A 26995-nucleotide genomic window follows, 5' to 3' on the forward strand; every position below is an offset into this window, starting at 1 on the left:
AAATCCCTAAGTCGTATCTGTTCGGGAAGATCGCTGCCGGTAATTGATTCAACAAAGTGGCTGTGCGAGGCAAGAAATTTCTAACAAAACGCGCGGCTGGCATTCCACAAATGCCAGACGTCTACGTGATGCGGGTGGTACTGGTGTCAAATGGTCTCAGAAACCTAATTGAAAGAGTCATTTTCACTGGAAAAGGGCCTGTGCACGGCTCTCTCGTCCAATTCACCTGCTTATAGTATAAGCTGCTGTAATAAACACATAACAAGAAAAAAATGTTAATACTATTTACTTATTACTATTTATTATTTTGGATTGATGACAGAGTTGGGAAAGGTTGAAGAGACATAAATCTATATTAATCTGAGTAACATAAGGTTTAATTGGTCTTCACAATGAGATGCTAAATAGTAAATCTATCTGTATGTGCAGTGTTGGTCTGGTGCAGCCTTCAACCACACACCCACAAGTGCACTTGCACTGCTGTGGTGTAACAGGCACTTGAAACGAGAGAGAATTCTCATAAAGATCAGATTCAGATGCACTGTGTGATGTAATTGGCGTCATATCCAATTTCGCTACATCTTACTTCGTTTTTACGTGTTACAACACAGATCATATTGACACTGTTATGGGCAGATTTTGCAGCTTAATGTCATACGTACCATCTGCTTGCCACTTAGCCCCATAAAAAATTCACCCATATTTGTTCCAAAAAGGGACTAGGACAAGAACTTCAAAAATATTATAAGTATAAAAGTCATATGTCAGGCGTAGCAAATTCAGATTTGAAATATCTACTTCAATGGTACATATTAGAATTTAAATATCAGTAGTCAAGAAATAGGGGCACAAATAAACATTTACTGTAAATCAAAGACTTTGCAAGAGCGACATCTCAAGTCAATTTCTTAATATGCAAATATTGGAGTTGAGCAGGTTAACAACTGTAAAGTAGATCCTGTAGATGAAGCCACAACCTGAGATTTGAACAAAGATTTTATGAACGAAACGGTTGGCTCAGTTGGAAAGAGCGCTCGCACGGAACGCGAAAAGTCGCCGGGTCGAGTCCCGCATCGTTCATAAATTTTGTTTTCAGTTTTATTTGTGTAAATAATCCCAGAAGTGAGGGTTATCACTTTAAAACATAGCAAATTGTTTATATATTATATATTACTATTATTTAATAAGTACTAACAAGGGCTTAACGGCTTACAATTTGACGCTAAAAAGCGCAATTTTAAAATGTATTTGTAGTAAGTTCTACGCAAAAACACCGCTAAAATCATATCATTTATGGTTTCGAAACACAACGCATATGATTCGAGTAGGAGAGACAGTCTTATACAACGACTGTACAGCGTCATCTCTTTTTCACACCGCGGACCACAGACAATTTATTTTATTTATTTTAAATTTATTCTTCTATAAGCGATTCAAATGCCATTCAGTTCGCATTAAATTAAAAAAATTAGAGGCATATGGAATACGGGGGCTTGTGTTAGATTGGTTCCGATCATATTTAAAAAATAGGAAACAAAGAGTAATTATTACTCGGACTAATAAAATTAGTGAGAAAGAAACATACAAATCTGAATATACATTTAACCAGTGTGGTGTACCTCAAGGAAGTGTTCTGGGGCTCATTCTATTTTTGTTTTACATAAATGACATTATAGACGTTACAAATAACAAAATATTTCTATACGCGGATGATATTTCGATAATTTTTGAATCTGACATTAAAAACTTTGATATTATGAAATTTAACAATGACATTATAAATAATATGGACAAAATGATTAAATGGCTTGGTATGAATAATCTTAAAATAAATCTAACTAAATCAAACTACATGACATTTTCAAATGTTCTACGTAATAATTTAAAAATAGAATATAATGACGTCATTATGGATGAAAAAAAGGAAACTTCATTTTTAGGTATTATTTTAGACAATGAACTTAAATGCACATCACACATAAATGAGGTCTTTGGTAGGGTAAATAAATTTGTTTATGCCCTGAGGCGCCTACGAAAAATTACAGATTTAGGTACCACACTGTCAGCTTACCATGCTCATATTGCATCTATCTTGAGATACGGTCTTATAATTTGGGGTAATGGCGTAAACATCCAAAAAGCATTTATTGCACAAAAAAAATGTATCCGTGCGATTTGTGGGGTAGGTCCGTACGAATCGTGTAGACCTCTGTTTATTAACTGAAATTGTTAACCTTGCCGTGCCTATACATTTACGAAATAAGCATTTTTGTAGAGGCATAAATATCTTTTCACCACTGCCAAGGAAATGTATGACCGCGACCAACGATATCCAAAAAGACTTGTTTACAAAAAAGTACCCAGGACTACTTTGATTACTAAAAATTGTCATGCCATGTGTATTCAAATATTTAATAAACTTCCCAATACTATTAAAATTTTGAATATCGGTCCTTTTAAAACTCAATTATATCAATGGCTAATTAGTTACAATTTTTATGCTGTATCCGACTTTTTAAATTTGTGATTTTCTTTTTTTTTATAATCTTGTGTTTAACTTTGACTACATAATATGTATATGACATCTATATTTTGTGTAGATGCTAATGTAATGTAACAATGAAATATTATTTGCTGTAATCTTAGAATTTTCATTATTATATAATGACATGGAGGTTATGTAATTTGCATGCCCTTTTCGGCTAATGTGTTGATTCGTATAGAATTATTTTGTTAACTTATATACACACATTATGCAAATAAAGAATTATTATTATTATTATTATGAAGCACTTCATTGTACGAATCTTAGCGATTCAGTTTAGGTACCTAAACTGAACTGCATTAGAATTGAATAGATAATTAAAAGTTGAGCCTACCTTCACGACAATGGATTTTCTAATTTGATGTGAATAACCCTTCTTTTTATTGTAACAAGTGACATGACAAGCAAGATTTACATCCCGATGGTAACTGATAGTAAGTAGTAGTAATATTAGAACTCTTAATTCTGAGAGGCACTCTTATTGCGATGCGCTCGTCACACTAAACCCTTTTGAAAACGAGAACTTGTACTTTCCTTAATAGTGCCGACGATTAAGATGTTTTAAGATTGATGCAATAACCCACTTGTTAGACTCCCGCACATGTTCCTGGGCTTCCCTCACAAGGTCTGCATACTGCTGTTGTTCCTTACCACTGTTTGCACGAACCTTTTGCAACTAAAACACACATAGAGGTAAGTAAAATATCATTCCCAACATCGTAGCTTGAGGCATAAATGCCACAGAATATTTCTTGAGAATGTATACTTTTCGAAGCAATAAATTAACCGAAAAAATACAATAACTCTTGAGACACTATTAATTCATGTGGTCAATGCTGAGTATCACGAAAATACTAATATCTATATGTGGACAACTCGGTGTTCGGCCACCTGATCAGAACATAATTTGAAAAAGATCAACAAAGACACACGAGAATTTTCGGTAACTTATATATTTGTTTTTATATCGAAGACGATTTCACCTGTTGGTTTTTGATCATCTCATACTCTCATATTCTCTCTCTATTGCCCAGAGAAACAGGAAACAGCGGTGACGATTTATAAGGTGTTGAGTAAACGTAAATTATTGAATTCAAAAACCAAAACAAAACAGGTATGTATGTCGAGATTTGAAAGGGGGCACCATGAGACTCAATTGTTCTACCAATAGGTATTTTGAAAGAACTAATGTGCACAATGAGAATTAACTAGAACTTACTTCTTCCAGTTTTCTCTTATTCTCCCGATGTTCTGTGTCATGTACAATGAACTCCAAAACACGTCGAGATTTGTCCCATTTTTGGTATTCTTTCAACTCCTCTTTTTCTTCTTCCAGCGTCTTTAGTCTTTCTTCAATTGTTTGCAGGTATTCATTTATTTTCTCAACCTGTAATAAAATACATCATAGTTATTCAATAGACAACTTTACTTAAAATTTATAATAATATTTACTCAAGATGCAATTCAAGATAGCTTTTGCTAAAATAATATGTTATACAGAACAATTATTGTTGAAACAACAAAAACAGAGATGTATGTTGATAGCAAATGTAAATAAGTGAATAGCTAGTCTATACTTAAAAATAAAATTGGAGTGTCTGTTTGTAATACTGAAATAACCGTTTTTTTCTACATGTATATGAATGGGTGGAACGATTTTGACGGGACTTTTATTTATATGGCAAAACAATGTTTGCCGGGTCAGCTAGTAGTTTTGCTCTCAATAGTGATTTTCATTATTATAACACTAGAAACAAGGGATTGCTTGTAGCTAATTCTAGTACATAAGATACATAATAGCTTTAAGGGTAAATGTGTACACTTCTATAATAATGTCCCAGCCACTGTTCAGGCATTATCTATAAATAAATTTAAATGTTTTATAAAAAAAAGGGCGCTGTCGTAAATTACTCCACAGCTGAATATCTAAATGATCGGACAGCCTGGGACTAGATTGTGATTATTTTAATAGCAATAGAAATGACTACAATATTGTATATTTTTATTGAAAAGAGCGCAAAAAAAAGAATGCTGGGAGAGTTTCTTGCGCCGCTTCTTCTCTCTCAGAGCGCCATTTGTTTCCGAAGCGGTAGTAGTATCTACTAAGAAATGACATCAAAAAGAATTCTAAAGAAATCAATTTTGAGAAAATAAATGCCTTTTATGCCTTTTAGTACAATATAAAATTACAGAGAAATATAAATATTACAGTACCTTTCCAACAGTTTCCTTTAGAATAGTCACAGACTCTTCCCGTCTTTCATCATAAACTCTTGTACCAGCAACTTCTCTCAATAGTTTAAGTCTCTGAGAGTCTGGAGCAATTGCCATTTGGTTGATCTGAAAGTAATGCATTGTTGAAAGTAACCCTAGAAACAATAGAGAGAATATACAAACTAAATACAATAATAATAAGTAAAAAGCATTTTATACCTTTCCTTGTTTCACAATATAATACGGATTTGAATTTGATAATCCTGCACTTTCCAGTAGGTTCAGTACCTCTGAGCGTGGTACAACCTTTTTGTTCAAGAAAAATTGATCTTTTTTCGATCCTATAACTCGTCTCAAGAAAATTTCATCCTTCTCAATCTAAAATCAATATTCAATATGTTAATTATTAATTATATTATATATTATCATATTTAGTAGTATTTATTAGCTAATAATACATTCATATCTATACAGTGTGAATAAGAAATATGCAATAGTATTGTGACATTAAGTTTTAATAAATAAAAAAAAAACCCTTTATAGAATTATCTTTATTGGATAATACATTATTTTATGTTAAGAAGGGATGAGAGGAGCTAGACCTTCAGCGGATGGTAATTGATACACCCTGCCCATTACAATGTAGTGCCGCTGAAGAGGTTTGAAAAAGTGGCTTTGAAGCTGAGCGGAACTACAATTGCGCTCGTCACCTTGAGACAAAAGATGTGAAGTCTCATTTGCCAAGTAAATAAGCTACAGCGCCCTTCGGACCGAAACAACATTATGCTTACACACAATAATCTAGCCGGCTTCCTGTGTAAGGGAACCTCCTACTATGACAAAAGTAAATACAAATTTGGAATTATATTCAATGTCAGCTGAAGAAAATTTCAAATAATCCTACATTGTAGTGTTTAAGTAACAACTTATCACAAAATTTGAACTCATTTAATTTCTAACATAACAAGAAGATCTAGAATTAAAAATGGTGCAGTGTTAATATGCCTTTAGCAGTGTTGCCCTTTGTGAGATATCACAACCGAATTGCGTGATTGTGGTTGGATAATGCGTGCATAGTCTATAAATACCCAGTCAAACCTAATGTATGACAATAAACACCAAAGTTAAACACAGCAATTTTTTATTTATTTAAGAACAGAAGTGACTGTATTAGTGACAGCAAGCAAATACAAGTAGAAGTGCCACACATTTGGAAAAGAAAACAATGCATATGGCAGCAAATTATTAATGCAACTTTGAATAAATGAGTTTATCTATCTATTACTTAGCAAGATGTTAAACACTCAAGACTAGAGAATGCTGCAACCAAATGAGCACTCTAGTAGCTTTGAAATAAATGCAAAAAACATTTTTAACTATTTTCCCCTTTTTGAGCATTAAACAAGTAGATATAAAGTAAATTTTTTGTTATGCTTCCATATTTGCATGTAAAAATTCATAATAAGCATGATTGTAATATTAAGTTTAACATTTGAGATATCATGTCATAGATACTATTAGCATCTGAATCATTACCGCAGAACAACACTTGTATTTTCTTTTTCATGGTGTTAACTCTTAGCATACCAAAGGTCCATAAGTACCAATTCGAGGAACATAACATCACCCTGCCGGTACATATGGCCCAACAACAAAATCCACATTCGGTTTCTGACCTTGTTTTGTTTATTACTTATTGCTATTTTCCTTTGAAATTATAAGAGAATAAAAGTCCATTAAATTCTGTACAAATAATAACAAAGAAAATGGGATGTTGGCAAACAAATATTAATGGAAAAAGGGTGTCAGGACTTAAGCCTTTATCCCCCGCTGCTGTGATAGTGAAATGTATCGTATGTATAGTTTATGTTACTTGAAAATCTTTCTTATAGTTTACTATTGTTATTTTGTCCAAATATAGCACAGTTACATTTTATATTAAACACAAGCAATCTCACACTTCAAGATTCTTCTTAGACTTTCGGGATGAATATCTTAAATTATTACCTATTAAAGTATATATATGTATATTTTAGTTTTGTTTTAGAAAGAACATATAAATTTGATAATAAAACCATATTCACTAATAAATAAAACCAATTGTTATAATTGAAAATTCTAATTTATTCTGAAATAGTTCTGAAATAGCAGTTACTTTATGTTTTATGTGTAAAATAAAATAATATAAAACACAATATGAATAATTTATGCATGGTCTTATAGCTTGTTTCGATAGCTTTCAGATACAATCACTGAAATTATCCTCACTATATAATCTATATTCTTTTGCTACACATAAAATAATATGTGTGCATGTATATGCACTTTTGCATGCTAAAATTGCTTGGTAATCAATGGACTTGAAGCTTAGGAGGGAATGGAATGCAAAGGGTTAATAGACATAAGATTGATAGTCTTATTATAGAGGATTGCAGCTGGCTAACCAATCCTTAATGGGTGATCAACCCTGTTGATAACATCAATGCTTGAAAAGGCTACATTAACATCTAACTTGATTTTAAATATTCTTTGTAATTACATATATATCAGTAGCCAGCTGCTTAGGCCCAGGCTCTCTTGTATTCACATAATATCAGGTGATATAGTTTTGAATTAATCTATTAGATTCAATTGCATAAGTATTCAATACAAATTATGAAGTAATAAAAGATGAACACCTACAGCAGTCTGAAAATTACACAAGAATTCAATAGATAAATGTAGCCTTTTGAAACATCTGAAAATCTAGCAGGTAGTTACTTAAAAAAATTATACATACTGGTATTCTGTTATCTGAATTGTCAAATATAATCTCAACAAAGGCGGATATAACTCTGGGTCCAGTACCCTCATGAAGCAGTCCCAGCCTCTGTTCTGGACGGAGATGTGAGAATTCATCACTTAACACAAACTGAATAGCTGAAAATAAATGGCTATATTATATATCTCAAACAACTTTATGCATTTTGCTAGTACTCTGTTTCATCATAGATAGAGCCTAACTCACCATGAAAGAAGTTACTTTTCCCAGATCCATTTCGTCCAACAACAACATTATGACGTTTATCAAATGGTTCCACTACTATTTGCTCCCGGTAACTTTTAAAGCCTTGAATAATTACCTGTAAACAATGATTTTATCAACAAAAACCTTTTTTATTTGGTGCAGATATTGATTATTATTCTCCTAGATGTAAAATACCTGCTTTATATGCATTTTTAAAATCTTGTGGCAGTTAAACCGATGAAAATCTTTCTTTCTGAAATGTAAAGTAATTAATTAAATATTTAATATACCAAAAGTCAAAACACAAAACTGATTGCGTTACCATAGAACACTAAATCCAGGGGTGGGACAGACGCCTTAAAGTGACGTTTTCAGAAGACGGTAGTGCCATCTGTTAGTTGACCCGAAATTGAAATCTTTGTCAGCTGTCAGTCGCTTCGAAACTTTTCAACTTTTCCTTATTTGTGTCACTGCTCACTAGAGTTGAGACGTACTAGGAAAAATGAAATACTAGGTATGGCGGTGACTGTAACTCAAAAGTAACAGCGACAAATACCTGTTAAAAAATACTAGCTGTTATTTTAATACTATCTGTGATAATATACTAGCTACTGTAGTGAGGCGTATATTTTTCGTTGTTTGGCGTATATTTTACTTGTTAGCGCCATCTATACGTCTTACATAGGACTTTCTCTTGTGGTAACTTTGAATTTAAAAAAGTTCTGTTTAGGTAAAGCTGTACAGACCTATTAATTATTTTTATAGTTTTGATGTAATAAAAATAATCATTATACTTTCGTATTCATTATGTTTCAATACTACCTATGCTTAAACAGTGATCCTTACCTAGTACACAATTAAAATGTGCCCTTATCATACGAATAATTCAACAATAAAGTAGAAATAAACATCATAAAAATATATTATTATGGGCCCCAGGGGCAGGTCATTTAAAAAATTTCTATTATTCAAATGAACTATTTTATATTTCAGGTTAATGATGCGTGGATTCGCATAGCGGATAAAATTAATATACCTGTTAATGAATTGAAAAAGAAAAAAGAGTCATTAATGACAACATTCAGAATGCATCACAAAAAGAAAACTCAATCAATAAAATCAGGAATGGGTGAAGATGAACGATACGATCCTATTTGGCCGTACGAGCCTCTCGAAGCTTTTTAAAAGGATGTCTATGTATGCTCCAGTGTGATTAACACTGAGGAAAAGATTATACAGGTAAACAATATTTTAATTTCACAAAATCTTAGTGGTCTCTATTTCTAAAAAAGTAATTCATATAATTCAATCTTATTTGTGTCGCAGTATGCGGCGGTCTACGCGGTACACTTAATAATGGTAAAAACGAACTATCTCCATTATTTCTCCATGAACCTGGCCGCACTAGATCTTCATTTTGATAAATATCGAATGAACCAGGAGGTGAATAAATATTCTGTGAAGAAGTACTTTTTCTCAAAAAATTATGTAGATATAGACATGTCATTGTAACAATAGAAGCTTTGGTAGGTTCCAAGGGTATATTTTTTTTAAAGATCCTGAACCTGGCGGTTGGTATTCCAAAAGTATTTTCTAGTTTTACTCGAGAACGGGATAATTCTTGATTGAATACTCTTTCTGCGGACTCTAGTGCGTGATGACCGGGAAACGGTTTCATTAAATGGGTACTGAGAGCAAATGCACCATCGCCTAAAAATACGTAAGGCATGACTGTCACTATTAGGAAGTGGAATAGGACGGGGTAAATTCATACTGTTAGACGATAGTTTTTGATAAAAGATACTTTGATTGAAAACTCCTCCATCACTAATCCGTCCTTGAGAACCTACATCGGCAAACAAAAAACAATAATTACTATCTACTAGTGCTAGTAAAACAATGCTAAAGTGGCCTTTATAGTTAAAGTATTCAGTTCCCGAGTGTAAAGGTGATTGTATATTGATATGCTTCCCATTTATAGCGCCCAAACAATGCGAGAAGCTGAATCCTTCTGAAACGGACATCCATTCGCTCGCAGATTCAGGCATCTGAAATAAATAAAAAATAAACTGATATCACTTTTTTACTACAGGTTTCGTCATCGACACGTGACTACGAAACAGAGGCAGAAACCGACTTAAATCGTCCCATTATTGAAAGTGACACATCTCAAGATGGGAATACGAGTACTAAATCAAAAGTTACTGCTCTTCCAACTCAAAAGCGCCGTTCGAAAAATCCACCAGAGTTATCAGAGGCCAGCAAGGAGGTGGCAAATGCTTTTGGCACATTAAACAGAGTGCTTGATAATAAAACTGCAAGACATGATGATGATTGTGATCTTTATGCTAAACTTCTTGCCACAAAATTAAGAAAATTTCCAGAATATGAAAGAGAAGAAATTATGTTAGAGATTGATAGCATGTTGATAAAAAGACGTCGAGGTAGCCAAAATACTATTACTGATTCCACTAATATGAATCGTTCATCCTCCTCACAAAGTTCTTATCGCTCAAACTGGTCTCGCTCATCTCCTTCACCACACTACCGACCCAACTCAGCATAGTCCATCCTTCCAACTTACGTTACTATTCCCAATCAATCTCCGCATAACCCATCCCATTCACCGCAGTATGTTTTTAATGAACCCCAAACTCAACGTATTCGGATATTGTCTAATGATAAAATATATTCACAATCACAACTAATGCAGTCTTCATCTGCTCAAAGGCTACAAACAGCATCTCCAGAACTACCTGTTGAACTTCATTTACCAGAATTATCTGATAGAACGTACGACCAGTCTCAGTCTTTAGATACTCAAAATATATATATCATAAAACACACAAATGAAAAGTTCATATGATGCTAAACATTGTTTCATGATGATTCAAGTAATTGATCTCTACATGGTAAAATAAAGACTGTTGTATTTTGAAACTCTAGAACTATTTTGTAACTCTTTCTTATAAACATTAATAAATAATACATTAATAACATGAAGTTTTACTTACTTTAATCATATCTTGCAAAACATCATGTGTACAGCCGGCTTTACGATTCAAGACCAACAATATTCGACGTCATAGCTTTACGGACATAGCATTTTTGTGTTCACTATTTCGCGGGCGGCGCAGCGAGCGGTCAGCGGACGTTATCAAGAGTGTGCACGAATATTGTTCTTTGAGGAGTTATTACCTTCTAATCAGTAAGTTGCTATTTTTATAATACTAATAGAGTATATTTGCAATACATATCAATAATTATAATAGTCTAATACATAGTATTTGTTGGTATATTTATTTGTTGAAAATGCCTCTACTCAAATTTTGTAACGGCTAAAGATGGAGACTGAAGTATTGTTTCCTTTGTCTAATGATTTTTTATTGTTTTTATTTATTAGAATACATTGAAATATCATAACTTTACTTGTAAAACTATCGTAAAATACATTTCTGTAGTTATTTTGTCCCATTATTCTATAGTTTTTTTTTTATAAAATTGATTCTAAATGCGAGGCCTCCCAAAATGGTCGCACACATATAAATTTATCATCTTGAATGTGTGAGTGTCAGAAGAGAGTGGGGCTGAAGAGAGTCTGGATATGGGGTGTTATTCTTTTTCAGATGAAGTATTTTTCCCGATTTAAAAAAAGGAGGTTATCATTTTTTTTACTGTGCACAAATAAAACACATTTCATTTTTTTACAGAAACTAACATATTTCTTAATACAATACAACAATAATGTCTGACCAAGAGATGTCTGTGCCGCTGTATCGGTGCAGGGCCACTCCTGATGGGCAGTTAGAGCTGACGGGGAGTCCGCCGACGATGACATCGATAAATTTAGAGGTCGGGGCTGCAAGTATAAGTAATACCTTTGTATTAGCCTAAACACGTTTGATCTTGCACCATCGCAAGCACTGGCCGCTTCAAATATCTTGCTAGAGCAAAAATACCTACTCTATACATTTTGTAGTAAGTTATAATAATCTAAATAAACACAACGTATTTGTTATATCACTTTCCATTTATTGTATTTTGTATAAAATTATATTTCCATAGAACAATAGACCGAGTTATAACGTAGATATAAACATTGTGTAATTTTAGCTGTGCTAGTGAGTATTCAAATCGCCTTATCGGTATCAACGATCAATGGCTTGTCGACAGCTATAATTGCTCTCGACAAGTTCGACCTTGCACCGTCGCAAGCACTGGCCACATCAAATCCCTTTTTAGACCAATAATACCTACTCTATACATTTTTTAGTTATTTATCTCAATAAACACAACTTATTTGTTGTATCACTTTCCATTCATTGTATTTGGTAGAATCTGTGAAATGATTAGGCAGTAAATATTTATTGAACACTGGCAATAAGTTTCTTAGCAGTTCTTCTCTTTTTTACTTTGATTTTTAGGGTTCCGTACCCAAATAGTAAAACGGGCGCTATTACTACGACTCCGCTGTCCGTCTGTCACCAGGCTGTGTCATATGATCCGTGATACTATCACTAAGATAGCTGAAATTTTCACAGATGATGTGTTTGTATTGCCGCTATAATACAAAAAAAACGCAACAAATACTAAAAAAACAGTATAAAATAAATATTAGGGGCCCGCGCAGTAAACGTAATTTTTGTTTCTCGACACTTCTTCTCTTTTTTACTTTGATTTTTAGGGTTCCGTAACCAAAGGGTAAAACGGGGCGCTATTACTACGACTCCCCTGTCCGTCTGTCACCAGGCTGTGTCATATGATCTGTGATAGTAAGATAGCTGAAATTTTCACAGATGATGTGTTTCTATTGCCGCTATAACAACAAATACTAAAAAAACAGTATAAACTAAATATTAGGGGCCCGCACAGTAAACGTAATTTTTGTTTCTAGACACTTCTTCTCTTTTTTACTTTGATTACTTGTATCGTCTCTGTTTTATAATATCTCTTACATCTTTATCGTTCTCGACTCTCATCATCATGGTTTCTAACTTTTTTTTTGTTTCAGACATCTGGAGTGGCGGCTAGTTCAACGGCTCAGGGCCGGCGCATTTTGGAGGCTCGTCGTTCACTGCTACAGGACGATGATATTGTCCTGCTACTAGCAGATTCGGGCAGCGAAGGCGAATCGGATGCAGACCAGTCCGACGAAGATACTGAGGAGGCAACTCAAATGCCGACGAGGGCAATAACCCACCGCTTGCGTCACGAAGTAATTGCTAGAACGGAAGGTCTTGAAATAGAGCATGAATTTGATGTGGATGATTTTATTCCAGACGAATGTGTGATGGATGAGTCGGTGGTAGTGCCAGAGGATTTGAATGTGTTGGGGGGGGGGGGCATGAATCTGTTGACGTAGGTGTAGTATTTCAGTGGGCGGAAGACTTCAATAGTTTTACCGGCCAACAAGAAACTTACTTACGTCAACCTGGGCCAGCATTTATTTCTAATGACCCTACAGAGATATTTTTGAGGATTTGGGACGTGGACGTTATGGGTCTCATAGCGTCAGAGACAAATAAATACGCAAGGCTAAATATTGAACAATATAGCAATCGTCCCACTGTTCCCAAGTATTTGGGACAATGGGCTTATGTTACTATAGACGATTTGTATAAGTATTTCGCCTTGCTGATTATTTATTCGTCATACAATAAAGTTCTAGAAATTTTTCTTTTATATAAAATTTTAAAATAATTGTACTTACTGGTTATAAATTTCTATGAATATTATTATTTCATTGTTGTATGTCTATTAGTCATATTATAATAAAGCTCTAGAAATATTGTGAGACTTGCTTCTAATTTGTTCTCCCGTTTAGACAGCCCGCCCATGTTCATATAAAATTTATAGGTATAATAATTGATAATAAACATGACACTAGGTCATACCACTCAGTCTGGACAGTAAGCAAGTCTTATGCAAAGAAATTCAGAATTCTCAAGAGGCGCGAAGTTAGAGCACCCGTATAAGGCCGTGTAAATACACGTAAGCATGTGTGTGTGTGTCCGATACGATTTTGCGTCCACGCAAGCCACTTTCATTCAGCTTTTCTCAATAGTTTTTGTTGTATGGTGTACATGTTTTATATATTGCTGAATAGGTAATTTCATTGCCATTTTGATAGATATTATGATTTGATGATATATATAGATATTCTGAATGAACAGAAAACATAGATTATCATGAAAAAATGTACAGGATAAAATCTTTGGATTTTATAATGAATTTCCTAACCCATTTTAGTTTTTGCTTCAAACAGTATAGGATTTTATAAATAATCTGATCTACTATTATTAAAAAAATATCTAGATTAAATTTCCTACCGACTGGTATATAAATAAAAGTCGAGAAGCTAAAAATCTATTCATAAAATCGTTTTGAAGAACGGCTCCTAACGCGAGCAATTTCTGTTGATCATCATTTTCGTGGGGTTGTATCTGCATGAATATATAAAAATATTACTATAAAGGCATGTATATTTTGGTATTATTTTATAAAGAACATATAATGTTTATTACAAAAACATAAAAGTTAGTAAATAAAACAAGTAATTATTATTGAAAATCATCATTTATTCTAAAATATACATATTTTTACACTTATTGTGGAAAGAAAAGTCTGTGTTAAATAAAATAAAAGTACAAAATGAATAATTTATACATGGTCTTATAGCTTGTTTCAATAGCTTTCAGTGACAGTCATTAAAATCACCATAGTTATAAGCATTTTATTACTACACGTAAAATAATACGCACGGGGAAAACGCTGCGCGAGTGCCGACCGCTTGCCGATCTAAGGTGTACATCGAGCGACGGAGCGCGCCAATCCGGAAAGGCTAGGCCCCATAAATACAGAACACTTTTACTCTAACGCCCATAAAACATATTATTATACTCTTTGCATAAAACCCATACATGATTTAGGCTTATCAAACTTTGCCCCCCAAAAAAAAATTTTTTTTCTATTTTTGAATTTTCAATATCGCATATCGTTAGTTCGTAGTTTGTTCTTAATTGTTCGCTATAAATAATTGTTTGTTCTTTTGTTGTTTATTTAAAAACAATTAATTAAAAATGGGGGGAAACGCCTACTATTTGTACACTCGCCGGCCGCTGCCGCGGCACGCTACGCTCGGCTCGTGCGTTGTTTTAACTGTTCTAACATAACCTAACCTAACCAATTCTAATGAATTGCAATTTTTTTAAAAAAAAAAATTGAGAACAAACAAATGTTTATAGAGAACAATCAAGAACAAATGGCGAACTAACGATGTAATAAAAAAAAATAAAAAAAAAGAATCTGGGGGGCTAACTTTCTTGAGCTCATGATTTATGAAAGAGAGCCCTCTCTACGCAATGAGCTGTCTATTTGAAGACTAGCGCCATCTGGAGATTGGCCCCGAAAATATACTAATACATTAAAATTTGCTCGAAATTATAAAATTCATTTTTAATGTTGTGACGCAATTAAATAACTAACTCGACTTTTTAATATATGTATTGCAATTTTATACCATGTTGAAATTGCGCGTAGAGTTACTTATTTAATTTTGTCACAACATAAAACATAAAGAATAGATTTAGTAGTGTAAATATGCAAAATGGAACACGAGAGCTACATATATGCGCAAACGATAGGAGTAGCCGCCATTTTATGACCAGTGGGCAGAGACACAAATAAAGAAAAATTGAAAGGTTTCAAAGCGAGTGACAGCTGACAAAGCTTTCATTTTCGGGCCAACTAACAGATGGCACTAGAGTCTTCTGAAGACGTCACTTAAAGGCGTCTGTCCCACCCCCGAGGAAGGTTCATTATGATGTTATACGTTCTCCATGTTGTTGTTTTGTCATTAATAATAAGCACGTTTTACTGTTCAAAGTTTGTATCTTTAATTATCCCCGTAATCCTTAACAGGGTTATGGGCCCAGTACGGCCATCGGTTTTACAGTGGATTAATAAGTGTTAAAGGACAGAAAATGTCAAAAGAAAAATATCAAATTGTCCCTTTCGCGGGGGAAAAATACAACGCATGGGAGTTCCGATTGAAAAGTATCCTGCGGGATAATGGAGCAATAGGGGCGAAAGAAAAGGATGATTTCAGTAAATCAACGGATTACAAGCAATTACAACTGGAAGCTTTAGCTTTAGCCCAGGCTATTATAATAGCGGCAACCGCCGACAGTCACCTCGAATACTTAAAGGACAGATCTGCTTACCAAATGATTAAAAGCATGGAAGACAGCTTTAAGAAAAAAGGTACACGATCTAAATTATTAATAAGAAGAGAGTTGTCCGATATGAAATTCGACGAACGGAAACCTTTAATGGAACATTTTATTAACATGGAAAAGCTATTTGCACAACTCGGGGATGCTGGCAGTGAGCTCTCGGAGGAAGAAAAGGTTAACTATTTACTCCTATCCATGCCGAAATCTTATGAAGGCATTATCACGGCTTTGGAAACTGTGGAGGAATTGAAAATGGACTTCGTGAAAAATAGACTGCTTGGGGAAGAGGAAAAACGGAACAGAGGAGCGATCAAATCCCTTGACTCTTCAATCTTCTTGTGTTATGGATGTGGACGCCCCGGACACAAAAAATTCCAGTGTAGGAGTACTCAGCAAGCACGACACAGGACTGGCGACTGGAGACTTCACGCCCGTGGACGTGGCGACTGGAAGTACAACGGAGGCCGAAACGACAGTAAGGCAACTCGTCATCAGACCCAGGGGAGAGGTAGAGGAAAGTTATTTCTTACAGGGACTGAAAATACTGAAGGTAACCAATCTGTAAGTTTTATGTCCCTTAGCCTTGATACCGAACAGCAGAATAAGAATAGTTTTAAATGGGTTGTTGACTCAGGTAGTTCATTTTATCTTGTAAATGATATTAATTTATTTTTTAATTACTTATTGTAAACTGGATAAGCCAATTAAAATTTCAGCTGCCAAAAATGGCGTTGATTTAGAGGCTGGTGGTGTATGGACAATAAAATGTTATTTGAGTGATTTCAAAGTTGATATTATATTAAATGATATTATCTGTTTTTAAAATGGAAAAACATGGTTTAAAGATCATCTTCAATAAAGGGGAAGTTAAAGTTTTCTCACAAACCAATGAATTATTTATGGTTGGGCATAGACTAGGGTCCCTTTATTTTGTAGAATTTAAAGTAATATTTAATGATTGTTATTATCTTGAGACCTGGCGTTGATGACGTCACGTCGCGTCGGCGCTCTGATATGGTGCGCAAAACAAGCATCCGCTAGTAGGATATTATTTTATACAATAAGATTTCCAACAAAACAAATATTGTGTTAATTAATTTAATGTAGGTAATATTATTATAATGATATGATTAAAATGATAAAAAATAAATGAAACAATCTTGGTTAGGTGGGTACAAGAAGTGTGTATTACAAAAAACTACATAATATAAGTACTAAAAATCTTCTTCGGAATATGTGATTGGCTCGATGCCAGTCATTGTCTCATCATCGCTATCGCTGATCTCACTGTCCGAACTCTCCTCGCCTAGGGATATAATCATTTCCCGAACATTTTCTTCTTCAAGCTGGTCTTTCTCCCAATACTCCTGTTGTAATCTTTCAATGTGATTCACTTCTTTTTTCCAGTCGGAAGGTGTGATGGAATTAATCGCATCTCTTGTTAATTTTTCTATTTCATTTTCTGACTGGCTAACATTTTTGTCTGCCACCCTTTGCTTCACGATTCCAGATATATTTAATAGGATTTAAGTCACGGTGATAGGGTGGCAGACGTACTATTTCCTGACCATGCTCGTTCATTAAACCGTCGACGACGTATTTTTTTGGAGGCTTTGTCCTTAAAATTGTCGGGTATAATTCCTTTTTCTTCATATTCTCGTCAAACGGAATGTTATTATCACGCAACCAGTTTTGCATCTCACCTTTGAGAGATCCACTCGTGGGTGCCTTTATTGATTGAGTCGAATGGTAAGGTGCATTGTCAATGACGACTATACCGTTTGGTGGTTAGGAAGCAACTTTTCTTTGAGCCATTTCAAGAAATTATTCGTATCCATCTCATGATGATAGCCACCTGTTGTCTGTTTGCATTAATATAGTAATTCTGCGCCTGGTATGAAACCGTTTTCTCCCCCAGCATGCACAAGAATCCATCTCTGGCTGGGGTTAAAATTTTTTTTACGCTACTGTCGGTACTATTTTGCCAACATTTATTAACAGTGTAATGTGAGTGAATCCATGTTTCGTCTAGGAACGTAACTGGTTTTTTATCTGCGCAAAGGTCATTGTTTTTTTCATCCGGCGTAGGTAGCGAGCCCTCCACGCGGCAATATATGGCTTTTGTATAAAGATTGTACGGGCATTTTTACATTTTTTGAATTTATATCCCAAATGGTCAATTAAAATTTTTCTAAGGTAACTTCTTTCACCTTTAAAATTTATATCCTTTTTAGCGACTGCCAAGATTTTCTTTAATGTTGGGATTACTTTCCTTACAGTATAAAAACTGTTAATAATATTACGTATGGCACAGATGTCAAATTCATCAATTTCGATTTTTTTTTGTACTTCTTGCGCTTTTTACCTGGTGTTGACAATTTTTCTTAACGTGTATCGTTGCTAGAACCTTGACTAGTACTCGTACTCGGTGTAGCATGTTGCAGTGACGCATGCCGCATGCAATTCTTTGGCCTCCTTTTTTATTCTCATCAAAGTACATTTTGATATTCCTGTTGCAGCACAGGTTCGTTTAACAACTTGGTCTACAGGTATAACGAATTGCTTGTTAGCTTTCTCTGATTCAAAGAAAGCGAGAACTTTCAGTATTAAATTTATTGCTCCACTGTGAATAGTTTTTCCAATATTTGAAAAAACTTTCACTGTCCCACTTCAAATGTCCTACGTTGCAACAAAAACAATATTTTAACGTAACAGCAATAACAAAATAACAATAAAAGTCCAAACGTAACAACGAAATGCTTAAAAATATACCACGAAAACAAGTAAACGCGTATCGGCAATGAAAGTGCTAACCGTTCTGACGCGCCGTGGCGAGCGCGGGGAGGTGAAAGGAGAACAGGGCGGGAGGATCGCATTCCTGCGAGGTCTCGAGATAATGTGACCGGGTTGTATGGTGCAAAATCAGACACCAATGATAATTCAGTAGAAATATGGCACAAACGATTTTATCACTTAAGCTATAGTAGTTTGAAAACTTTAGTAAATAAAAATATGGTTGATGGTTTAACTGATTTGAAAGAAAAAAATTTAGAAAATAAGCATTTTCAACCATGCATACTTGCTAAGATTACACGCCTTCCTTTTAATGGGAAAATGTATAAGGCTAGGAAACCCTTAGAACTAGTACATACCGATGTTTGTTCTGTTAGCCCTTCTACGTGGGATGGGTATAAACATTTTGTTACTTTCATAGACGATTTTACCCACTTCACCGCAGTTTACTTATTAAGAGACAAGTCTGAAGTTTTTGAATATTTCAAGACTTATTATAATAATTATGCTAGTAATCATTTTGTTCATGTATATTGAAGTTAAAGTCAGATAATGGTGGTGAGTACATTTCTAGAAATTTTAAATCCTTTTGTGATGAAAAGGGCATAGTATTGCAGTATACTGCTGCATATAGTCCCGAAATGAATGGAGTAGCTGAAAGAATGAATCGTACTCTGACTGAAAAGGCGCGTGCATTATTGTTAGATTCACAGCTTTCTAAAGAGCTTTGGGGCGAGGCCCTGAGATATGCAGTTTATGTCACTAATCGTAGTCCCACTGCTTCCCTTAATGTTACACCATTTGAAATGTGGGAAGGAAGACGTCCTTATGTGTCTAATTTTAGAATATTTGGGTCATCTGCATATGCCCATATTCCCCAAAAACTCCGAATGAAATCAGACCCTCGTGGTGTGAAATTGAAAATGGTTGGATATGCTCCGGGGGGATACAGATTATGGGATGCTAATGAAAGGAGGATATGCATAGAACGAAACGTATTGTTTAGGGAAGAAACATGTTCAGAGTCCCCTGAAACGATTAATATTGATGTGGAGTCTATCTCGGATAGGAAGGAGAAGGATGGTGGTAGTAGTCCTGAGAAAACCAAAACCCCTTTAATTTCTGATAAAACCCAAACCCATGGTACTGTGAAAATTTTAACTTCTGATAATAATTTAGAATCATTACAACCTGAGGGAAGGGATACAGATAATGTTAATTGTAGGGAGAAAAGAAAGAAAACTAAACCAAAATATTTACAAGATTTGTCACTGATGATTCAGATTTATGTGATGTATTAATGGCATCATTTTTATCTTGTTCTAATGGTAATGTCCCAGAAAAGTATGATGATATAGATTCTTATGACGATACAGATAGGTGGTATGAAGCGGTAAATGAAGAAATTAAATCTTTAGAGGATAACAAGACTTGAGAAGTTGTAGAAAAATCAAACGATGCTAAGTTAATTGATTGTAGATGGATTTTTACAAAAAAGGCGGGTGATGTATATAAAGCTAGATTAGTTGCAAGGGGGTTTCAACAGGAAGGTAGCTTTACTGAAATTTATTCTCCCGTTTTGAAATTACAAACTCTCCGAGTTCTTTTATCATTAGCTGTTCAAAGGAACTATTTAATTCATCAAATGGATGTTAAAGGTGCTTTCCTTCATGGTGAAATTTATGATGTTGTATACTTAAAGTCCCCACCTGGTGTAAATATAAATAACAATTATGTCTTGAAATTGAAAAAATCGCTTTACGGTCTTAAAAAATCTTCAAAAATTTGGTACAATAAATTTTATGATTTTATGAAAAGTAAAGGGTTTCAAAGAGCAGAAAGTGATTATTGTTTATATTATAAGGATGGTATTTACATTTTGTTGTATGTGGATGATTTTTTAATTTTGGGTGAGGACAATTCAAGGATAAATAGTGTTAAAGAAATTTTATATACAGAATTTAAAATGAAAGATCTAGGATCTAAAAATTTAAAATATCTGGGTATTAATATTATTCAAGATAGTGACTGTTTATATATTAACCAGGAAGAGTATTTAGAATCTATATTGACAAAATTTGGTATGTCTGAAGCAAATGCTAGTGAATCACCCATGGAAGTTAATGTTAATCTTGATGATTGTACGGTTGATTACTCTTTAGAGCATAAATGCTGAGCTTGTATAGGCTCTTTAATGTATGCTGTAGTAGGCTCAAGACCTGATTTGTGTGCTTCTGTTTCATATTTAGCAAGATATCAATCTAGACCATCAGAAATTTTATGGCAATACTTGAAAAGGATTTTAAGATATGTTAAGGGTACCATTAATTATAATTTAAAATATAGTAAGAATTGTAATTCCGAACCACGAGTTGGATATGCTGATGCAAGTTTTGCTGTAGATAAAGATAGGAAATCTATAACTAGTTATATATTTAAAGTATTTGATAACAGTGTTATTTGGCGTTGCAAAAAGCAGAGCACTGTAGCTTTAAGCACTACTGAGGCAGAGTTATACTCCCTTAATGAAGCCGCTCTGGAGGCTTGTTGGATTAGGAAATTATTAAATGAGTTAAATGTTAGTTGTAATACCACTACCATATATGAAGACAATAAAAGTACAATATTTTCTGTATGTAATCCTGATCAAAAAAGAATGAAACATGTGGACGTAAAATACAACTTTATTAAACATAAAATAGAATGTAAGGAAATTTGTGTTATGTATATACCTACAAAGCAACAAATAGCTGATATTTATTATATAGACGAAACCATTAAATAAAACCTCCCATAATTATTTTGTACATAAATTAGGATTGGATAGAGTTTAGTTTGCATTGTGTATTTTTAGTTTGTTAGTTTTGTTAATACAAATCATTGTATTGTTAGTTCTTACTTATTCATTGTAATGTTTTTGAAATTATTGTATGTTAGTTCTGTTAATATAAATCATTGGGGGAATGTTAATTAACAATGATTTATATAATATTGTATTTTAATGGCAACACTGCGTTGGTTGTAAACACTGTGTCGGTTATGAAGGAAGGTTCATCTTCATTATGATGTTATACGTTCTCCATGTTGTTCTTTTGTCAGTTTTAATGTTCAAAGTTTGTATCTTTAATTATCCCCGTAATCCTTAACATCATCACACTCATAATTTGTGATATTATGTTATACGTAATATTATGTGTGATAATTATTACTTATTAATTAAAAAATTATATCAATACACCTAAACGGATAGGTTGTCACTCACTCGCTGCGACGCGCATGTCGTTATGAGTGAGTGACAACCTGTTTTCCTTTCTCTGATTATTTGAATTGAAGAGGAAGTGTTCTCAAACAAGGAGAAGCATAAAAAATACAGTGTCTTCTAGGGACACCCGTAAGAAACGAAGCTTTAAAAAACAGACGTGTGGCACTCGGGGACTGCCGCGGTAAAGCTATTGCATAGCATTTTTTATCAACTTATGCAATTATAATTATTAATTTATTCTTCTTTGATACTAATATAAGTTACGCTTTTTGAGCTTGGTGACCGATAAGAAAACATTTTGTTTTTCTTTTATTGGATAAATTTTTATTATCATACAATACATGTAGGTTATTCAGGAATTTTTATCATTGAAACTATAGGTTTATGGTAACTGAAATAATAAACATAAGTTTGAGACTTGATATCCTCTAAATATCTAGAAAATACCGCGTCAATGGTGGTCCCATATTTTATTGTGGATTCTTGTAGCAGTTAGTTATTATTAATTATTACATTAATAAACATTCTACCTACATAGATTTTTCATATTTATGAATCAATTACTGGGTGATCTGCAGGTCACTAGGCTTGGCTAGAGGTCATCTAATAAATCGGTCATCAAGAAATAGACATCTATCAGTGAATTTTACTTCACACTTAAACAGGCTTAGGACTGTCTACAGTGTCTTGGCTCAAAATAGTCCCATTTAGCAGCAAAACGTCGTCGTTCCGCCATAATTACAAATATGTTAAAGCTTTTTCTACAGTTATTTGCATATTTTGAAGTTTTTGTACACTGTGAATTATTTTACAATTAGTAACACTAATCAACTAGAAATAAGAATTAAATTTAATAACCAAAATGTAACTAACAACCAAAAATCAAAAATATTTCCGAACCAATAATGTTCGCTCGACTTGTCACGGCACCGCTATCCAAAAATTATGAAAATTGAGACTAATTGAGATTTGAGGAATACTGAACACAGAAAAAAAACATTCGATTTAATTTCAGAATGTATCTACTAGAGCAAGAGCCCCAGGACCCCAGACCTACGTCATTTTATAAAAGCTGAAATTTTGTCAGCGCATGCTCCCAAATCAGGTAAGAACGATGGTCCATTATGGAGTTTGGGTTGCAGTGGCATTGTCAGGTAAACGGTACTAAAGGTGTGTAAAATACCGATCTAAATACATCAAAGAATAAAGTGCGATTCTTCGGTATTACCTTCAGAATATTATTAAAAATCACGCCATTGTCAGACACTTACCATCGTGGCAACCCCTTGCCAGACACCCTTAATGGTCACAAAATTATAATTTTACTCCATCTAAGTTGAATTTAAAAATAAATAGTGTTAGCTTATGTGACATCTAGTGTCACTTTCATAAACTATTTCGTATATCCAAATCGAACGTTGAATCTATCGAGTGTAATACACCATAACAGTTTCCGATAGATGGCGCTGATCACGGATCACACGGGGGGTGTTAGGTTTTATTTTCGTTACGGAATTTCTAGATTCGGTCGCCGCGCTCAAAGCCCGCGATAAAAGCTATGCAATAGCATAAAACAGCACGGTACAAAACAAGGTATTGGTAAAAAAACTATTTTTCCGAAATGTTCCGATGCTCTCGTTTTTCGTTTTCCCTACATTATTTCGGTTTTTGTGTGCGTACCGGCTGTCGTGTAGGTATTGAACGGTGGTTATTTTTACAGTGCCTACCTGAATTACGAGATTATTAAGATTATTATTATTGTCTGCTTTTATGTTATTCGAGTATTGTGTAGCCTAAGAGTGACGGGCGCAGTGTGATGATATCGGGGCGCATTATTAAAACATCGATCAAAGTTACAGCTAACTACACGAACTTTTATACTATTGTGTTATTTACTGCTACGGAACCCTTTATGGGCGAGTCCGACTCGCCCTTAGTTTCTTGCTCGTTCTTCTCTAAGGAAATCTGCCTTCCGAACGAGCTGTATGAACAAAAAAGTGTGTGCGTGTAATCTTCACGCACGATTGAAGTGAAACTTAACATTAATTTACTTAAGGAATAATTAACAGACGGATATTACATTAAATTTACATTACATAAAGCCGTGTCACCGTAGGCACTCACTTATTACTGAAGAGCTAGGAGCATTGTTAGATTTTTTGTTATTTTTTTTCAGAAAAGCTGACGATATAATTTCATCTTTTGAGCAAAGTTGGCATTTTCTCTACCTAAAATAAAAAATGCCTTTATTAATATCTATTATAACTAGCTGACTCGACAGACGCTGTTTTGTAGATAATAAAGAAAATACTGTTTTATAGGAATTTGCCAATAATATTTCAAAACATCAAGAATTATTTCGTAAAAAATGCTCCCTGTTGTTATAATGAAATTGTTTCACAGCGGAACTGTCAAACTGCGTCACTAAATTCTCTCATAGAAAAAAAATGCATACAAAACAAATATTGAAAATAAAAATAATTATGGGTCCCAAATCGAAATAAAAACTTCCCATTAAAATCCGTTCATTAGTTTAGGAGTTCATCGCGGACAAACAATGTGTCACGTGATTTATATAATATATTAAGATATGATTAATATTATTTTATCAAGTGAGATATTATATATTTTACAAAGAATGATATAATATTATATTTTGATATTATTATTCAATAGAATATAAACTCTTACAGTTCAGGACATAATCAAGTGCTTGATTTTCTCCTTTATTCTTATTTATTGATGAAAGAGTAAAATGTTCCTGGGATTACGCCATTTTGTTTTGACTGATTATTATTTTCATTGTAATATATTCTATTTATATTTCAGTAATACCATTCGCACATATTAATATTAATATAATTTTCAATCATTAATAAAATAATTGGTAATAAGAAATTTAAGGTTATATTATTATTAGCATATCGTACCTTGAGAAGAACAAAAGCATAAGTGAACGAGTGTTGAAATTCTCTTTGAGCCTAAGTGGTCATAAGTCGATTTGTTAATTTTTACGTTATCGTAAAGAGCAACACAAAATATTACATTAGCTCAATTTTTTTCATATTTCTATTACAAGTAGTAAGGGAGAAATGTTAAAATTTGTTATTTGTGTATTTTTACGTTTGACAAAAATATACTGACTAATTATATTCGTAGTAGTTCTATTGATTACACAGAAAAAAATTGCTAATATCCACGTAAATAGTTTGACACCTTTTTATACCTAAGGAAATGTTTTTATTAATTTTAGTAAACTTTTGAAAGCTTTTTTTGTCAAAAATTTTTAAATGTTGTAGTTTAAGTAAACATTATAACAACACTTTACCTTGTTCGAAATTATTGTTCCCCACAATCTATCGCGATTACCACTCAATGTGCTGTAAACTTAACTACATTTTTAAGCGTAATATAGATTACGGCTTTGTTCCCCAAAAAATAAAAATGTTTAATTCAAGTAAGCTTGCATACCTTACTTAAGAATTGCTTGTAAGGTATCCGAGTTATGTTCGAATACGATTGGAGTGCGGGACCGGTATCGTTGCAGATTTCATTGCATATCCTTTAGTTATTTACCCAAATAAAAACACTATTGATGGTTTAAAAGTATTAGCAGCTGATGATAGTGATTTAATGTATCGAGTTAATAATAATAATATTTTCAAAGGAGTAAGACAATTGTCACCCTCAACAGATATTTTATATTCTATCCAAAGAAAATGCTCTCAATTTGAATAACTGACATACCTCGAAACGTATATAAATGCGCAGAACAAATTTACGAGCACCAAAATATAATCCAATTATCTTTAACTGTTACAAATACTAGTCCAATTTTTATTGGTATTACATATTATAATGTTACGGATACAGATAAGGTTGACCTAGTGAAGCTACTTAGTCTGCACCTTTGCTTATAGACAAAGGAAACGTTAAACCTAGGAAAAAGAAAGCAAATACTTGTATGTAAAGTGAAAATATACAGATGACGGTGTACTAGGTCACCATCCACTATGTTGGGCATTCGTGGACTATGAGAAAGACCGATCGAATCCTGGGCGGTGCTTCAGTGGTGGAAAATCGATGCGTTGAAGTGTTTGCATGTAAACGCCACCATATTAGCCACCAGGATCAGATCTGGACGCCTATCCATCTGCAACGGGGAGTCAGACAAATTGATGTCATATCGCCAAAGATGTCTTTAAGGTTCTGGACTGGAACGAACTGGACATCAATTTAACGGCAAATACATCGCTCACCGGCGATTCTACTGTGCCATGATTAAAACGATATCTTAATCATGGCTTAAGCCATGGAAGACTAAACCAATTTGCTCGATACACCTTCCCAAGCAGTAGATCTCGAAATGAACACGGACAAGACCCGTAACAGTGGGGAACTGTACCCTCGAAATGTTTAATGAGTACGTCTACTGTGGAAAATGATCCAGTTCAGCAGGTATAATTTCGTCCAACCGCAATTACCAACTGAGCCAACCGTTTGAATGACACATCAATATTAACTCTTGGTTTGTTTTGTTCAACTCTCAGGTTGTGGTCCCATCTACAGTCTACTTTACATAGATAGATGACCTCGGTTGGGCAGCTTCGGAGAACTCCGTTAAATCTTCTCTTGTTCAGAGGGCAATGGAGAGTGTTTTGCCTTATCCAGCAGTGGACGTCTTCCAGCTGCAGTGATGATGAAAGTGTATCATAGTTAAAAATAAAGATAGGAAGTATGCCAGCAGAAAAACTTAACGAACTATTGCAGCAAAAATTGTGAAAGATCCGTGTTCCTTTAAAATAAAATGTCTTGAGAAACTACCTAATAAAGTACGACAGAAAATTTTCAACCTGTTTTGGCACATAGGTTGTCATGAAAAGAAGTGGTATTTCATTTTAAATCATAATAAGATAACAAATAGAAATATTGTACTAGAT

The 26995-nt window shown here is 33.9% G+C and overlaps 1 protein-coding gene across 1 annotated transcript in view; it reads right to left on the reverse strand.

The window, feature by feature from the left end:
- LOC126975190 (structural maintenance of chromosomes protein 3-like) overlaps positions 1 to 8090 on the reverse strand; it is a 73420-nt gene extending 65330 nt beyond the window's left edge. Inside the window, exons 1-7 of the mRNA XM_050822952.1 lie at positions 7962 to 8090; positions 7767 to 7881; positions 7539 to 7678; positions 4979 to 5137; positions 4760 to 4885; positions 3765 to 3932; positions 3130 to 3221 (exon numbers count right to left, since the gene is read on the reverse strand). Of these exons, the coding sequence (XP_050678909.1) occupies positions 3130 to 3221; positions 3765 to 3932; positions 4760 to 4885; positions 4979 to 5137; positions 7539 to 7678; positions 7767 to 7881; positions 7962 to 7976 (815 nt within the window). The 5' untranslated portion in view covers positions 7977 to 8090. The remainder of the gene's footprint in view (positions 1 to 3129; positions 3222 to 3764; positions 3933 to 4759; positions 4886 to 4978; positions 5138 to 7538; positions 7679 to 7766; positions 7882 to 7961) is intronic.
- Positions 8091 to 26995: the final 18905 nt, after the last annotated feature.

The sequence above is a fragment of the Leptidea sinapis genome, chromosome 35 (assembly GCF_905404315.1).
Source record: "Leptidea sinapis chromosome 35, ilLepSina1.1, whole genome shotgun sequence".
In the NCBI taxonomy this organism is placed as follows: domain Eukaryota; kingdom Metazoa; phylum Arthropoda; class Insecta; order Lepidoptera; family Pieridae; genus Leptidea; species Leptidea sinapis.